This window comes from Echiichthys vipera, assembly GCF_963691815.1.
Source record: "Echiichthys vipera genome assembly, chromosome: 6".
NCBI classification, from domain to species: domain Eukaryota; kingdom Metazoa; phylum Chordata; class Actinopteri; order Perciformes; family Trachinidae; genus Echiichthys; species Echiichthys vipera.
In genome coordinates, this window is record NC_139831.1 from 23,406,412 (window position 1) to 23,410,858 (window position 4,447).

At 41.2% G+C, this 4,447-nt stretch overlaps 1 protein-coding gene across 1 annotated transcript; it reads left to right on the forward strand.

The window, feature by feature from the left end:
* Nucleotides 1-430: 430 nt before the first annotated feature.
* cysltr1 (cysteinyl leukotriene receptor 1) lies at nt 431-3,047 on the forward strand. Its single transcript, XM_083915531.1, has 2 exons — nt 431-595; nt 1,428-3,047. The coding sequence occupies exon 2, from the start codon at nt 1,445-1,447 to the stop codon at nt 2,480-2,482; it is 1,038 nt and encodes a 345-aa protein (XP_083771657.1). The 5' UTR covers nt 431-595; nt 1,428-1,444; the 3' UTR covers nt 2,483-3,047.
* Nucleotides 3,048-4,447: the final 1,400 nt, after the last annotated feature.

The following is a 4,447-nucleotide window of genomic DNA, read 5'->3' on the forward strand; positions in this document are numbered from 1 at the left end:
GCTGGTTCTTAACTTGTTTCTACAGAACGCCTAACTGACACAACATGAGTAAAGTAAACTCAGTCCAATATGCAGTTAACGTAAAAACAGGTCAGACAAGCTGATACAAGCAAATAAGACAGAAATGGGAGATGACACAAACAGCATCCAGATAAAGAGTAAGGAGTTTGTCTCTCAACTCACTTCCTGTAAGGACTGTTGGTAGATTAAGCACGTGCAGAACAAAGACACATTTTTCAAAGTCATAGAAGCAACCAAGCAAGAGCACAACTTTCAGTGTTAATGCACTTCTCTATTTTCTTTTATCCCCAGATCCTTCTCATTAACCCATGCAGTATGTGTGGCTACATGTTTGATGATGTCACTGGGCTGGATGCTGTTGTGCGGCACAGTAGAGGAGACGGACCAGTCGTACTTTGGAAAGCTTCACAACAACTCACACTGTGAGGAAGCAGCCACCTGATGCAACGTCCTCTGGTTGCTGTTACGACATCTGGCAGACGAGGCGGAGGAGACACACTGGGGCAGCACTGCTGTTGTGAGAGAAGATCAGCAGACGAGCTGCATCGCACTAACACCAGTAAGGAATTCAGGGGTAAGGAAAGAAAACTTGCTGGAACAAGATTGGATCGCTCCAAATGTTTTATGTGTGAAATCATCAATGTTTTTACCTTTATGGATTGGAAGGAACTGTCAGATAATTACAGTTACTGCATACAGGGATAATGTAACATGTTATAACCAGCACTTATTTTATTATTTTTTTACCAAATTGTATAATAGAGATCTTTTATGGCGCATGCTTCATATATATCTCTAAATGAAGAAGAGTGACAATGCAGATAGTCACAAATGCATGACGTTTTAATTCACTGGATGCATTTTAAATTATTAATGGCAGTGAGAAAAATGTTTCTATAAATTGCCTTTGTATTTTGAATTAAAGCTGCCAGTTAATGTAAAACTAATGTTGGTTTCTTAATCATTCTTCATCTGATATTTAGATGGTAAAATAAACAATTGAGTAATGAGTGAGTGAGTATTCTCCGGTCTGCTTCAGTAAAGTAGAATTACTGATCACAATGTAACTCACCAAGGGGATTAGGGGATTTCTAGGGAGATCGGTTGCATCTCTGCATTTCTAAAAAATGTCTCAGAGCATTCCTTTACCTTGTTTTACCCTGAGCAGAACCTTTGTTATGTAACAGGATAAAGGTTCTTAGATCTTGCTTATCTACTTTCTTAGTCTCCTCAATCTGCACGGCAGCAAAAAATACAGACTATCTCAGACAATCGACCACATCACAGTCATTACACTCTGCACTTACAATGCATGCAGGTTTATGTTCCCTTAATGTTTTTTAGTTTTCTTTTGTTCACATGCTCTCTCTAACACTCATCATCATCTCATGTCTCGGTCTCTGCAGCTGCAGGTGAGTCATAGATGGAGTCAAATCTGACAGACAGAGTTGTTGAGAGCAACTCTACTGACTGTCCGCCCATCGATGACTTCCGTGACCAGGTTTACTCCACGTCCTACTCCCTCATCATTGTGTTCGGCTTGGTTGGGAATGGCTTTGCCCTTGTGGTGCTGATCAAAACGTATCGCCAGAGCTCACCCTTTCAGGTCTACATGCTGAACCTGGCTGTTTCTGACCTGTTGTGTGTCATGACGCTGCCACTGCGAGTTATTTATTATGTCAACAAGGGCCAGTGGAATCTTGGAGATTTCCTCTGTCGTTTCAGCTCTTACTCCCTCTATGTAAACCTCTACTGCAGTATCTACTTCATGGCTGCCATGTCCGTCACGCGTTTCTTGGCCATCGTCTTCCCTGTGCAGAACATGCGGCTGGTGACAGAGACCCGTGCTCGCCTGGTGTGTGTGGGTATCTGGGTGTTTATCTGTCTTTCATCTTCACCCTTCCTGATGTCTGGTCAGCAAACTGACCCCATTACAAATAAAACCAAGTGCTTTGAGCCCCCAAAATTCGAGTCTGTGCAGAAACTAGTAATGCTGAACTATTTGTCTCTGGTGGTGGGCTTTGCCCTGCCCTTTCTGGTCATATTGCTCTGCTACGCTGCCATAATCCGCACCCTGCTGTCCCGCACCACTGCTGCACGTCGCCAGCGGAGCACAGGCACCAGAGCCATCCGAATGATCGCCGTCGTCCTGTTGACCTTCCTAATCTGCTTCACGCCATACCACGTGCAACGCACAGTCCACCTGAACTTCCTGTCCCGAAATGACACCATCTGCTCAGAGAAGATCGCCATGCAGAAGTCTGTTGTGGTGACACTGTCCCTGGCTGCTGCAAATTCGTGCTTTGACCCACTGCTGTATTTATTCTCTGGAGAGGGTTTCCGCAGTCGCTTGTCCTCGATGCGACAGTCAGTGAAGGGCCACAACATACACCTTATATCCAGGACGAAGCCAGTCACAGGCCCAGAGTCTGGGGAAAACCACCAGTTGAAGGCCAGTTAATTCATCAAACAAGCATCTTAGGATGTGTTTAAAGAGCTCAGGGTGGTGTGTGGGCTCCCATTAACAAGCAGGGTCGGAGATGAGAGAAATATAATAAGATGAAAAAGAAAAAGTTGTCACTAATGAGGGCAGAAGAGGATGTTTAAATATTTAAGTTGCACGTCTCAGGAAGATGTTCTATTAAAACTGATATTTATTAGAGCGAGAGATAAGAATGCATGATGCAGTGATGTTGTTGCGCATTATTATTACTCAGTTGCCTAAAAAGAAACTCAAACTGTGGAACTACAAATATAAATAGGCAGTAAATGAATGCATGAATGTATTGTAGTGATATGTTTTTGTCTCGAATGTTAATCAAGAAGGGCTAAACTCGGCTGACCTATTCCAGACCCGTACTTTTTTTTCAAGTATTTTTCCTGTCCTTATTCATATCAGTGTTTTCACTTTTTAGCAGCAATTTTTTGGCAATATTAATATTGTAATGTCCATAAACTTGACCTGAATTCCTATAACGTTACTCACTTCTGCTTACGTTGTTTTTGTGCTACTTGTTTGTTGTATTTCTGTCCTTTTACTTTGTAAATAATGATGATAATGAATAATGCTTCTCTGTACTGTGTACCTTTAAAGGGATAGTTTGACATTTTGCAAATTACGCTTACTACAGTCGGCTGACATTTTGCCTGGCTTAGCAGAAAGACTGTAAATAAGGGGGAAAAGCTTGCATGGCCCTGTCCAAAGGTAAATAAATAATAATCAGTAAAATGTATTGTTTGTTTTTGTCTTTATGCTAAATTATGCTAATCAGCTGCTGGATGTAGTTTCATGTTAAATTCTGTACGTCGTGAGAGTGGTATCAATTTCTCATTCATCAAACTATTCCTTGAAACATCCGAAAATGCTACTGTACTGATGCAGTTATCATACATAACATGAAATATAGTGTACGTATAATCCAACATGTGTCAGATCAATATTATCACATTTAATCTTTACCTTTAATTTTGGAAGTATCGCATTTTCATGTCACATGAAAATACCTCTTGTCAGGCTCTAAGTAATGTGGTTGTGTTTCGGCTAAAAGTCATCCGGCCAGTCAGCGTCCTATGGGGAGCTACTGGCAGTTGAGGGGGGAGCGGGGTGTGGCGACGACACCAAAGGCAACCGCTTGTTCAAAACAACTATGGTGGCACCAAAAGATTTTAGTTAAGATGCTGCAATAGTATCAGTTTTATCAGAACTGTTTTTTTTTCATTGAGAGAAGGGAACGGCACTGAATGCTTTTTTCAATGGATAAAATGTTTTCTCTCTTCTTCTGATTGACTTCTGCGAGAGTTTGATAAACAGATGGTTCATTTCCCAGTCACTTTCCAATGAGGGCTTCCCAGATGGCCCGGTGTAACAGACCATCTGATGAGTCGGGTTAATTGAATCATCCCTGAAAGAAAGTACACTGACTGCATGAAGAGTTACCAACTCTGTCCACTGGATGTCATACCAGCACACACATTAGTGTCACCTTTCTCTAAATGATTCAAAAATCATCATTTTTTGCTCTATTGTTTTTCTATTATTTATCTCTGTTTCTCCATGGTGAGAAAAAGTGAGCAGCAGCTGTACATTAGGAGTTGTGTTGCACTGTGGCTAGTGTAAATCTCAAAACTGTCTGTATGATATATGTATGTATGTATGTATGTATGTATGTATGGTTATCCTAAATCTATTTAACCATAAACTGAATCCTTCTACATTTATAGAAAAGGCTAAGAGTGCATGCTCATCCTTCTATAAAGCTACAAAGTTCAGACATAAATTTAGCTTCCTGGTTAATTAGAGATAGAAAACAACACTGAGAGACCAGACTGCTGAGGCCGACCCTGCTGATTAGAACATAGAAGGGCACTGTATTACCACTTCATAAACAGATAATATAAAGCACATGATCTGCTCCGTCCTCCATTT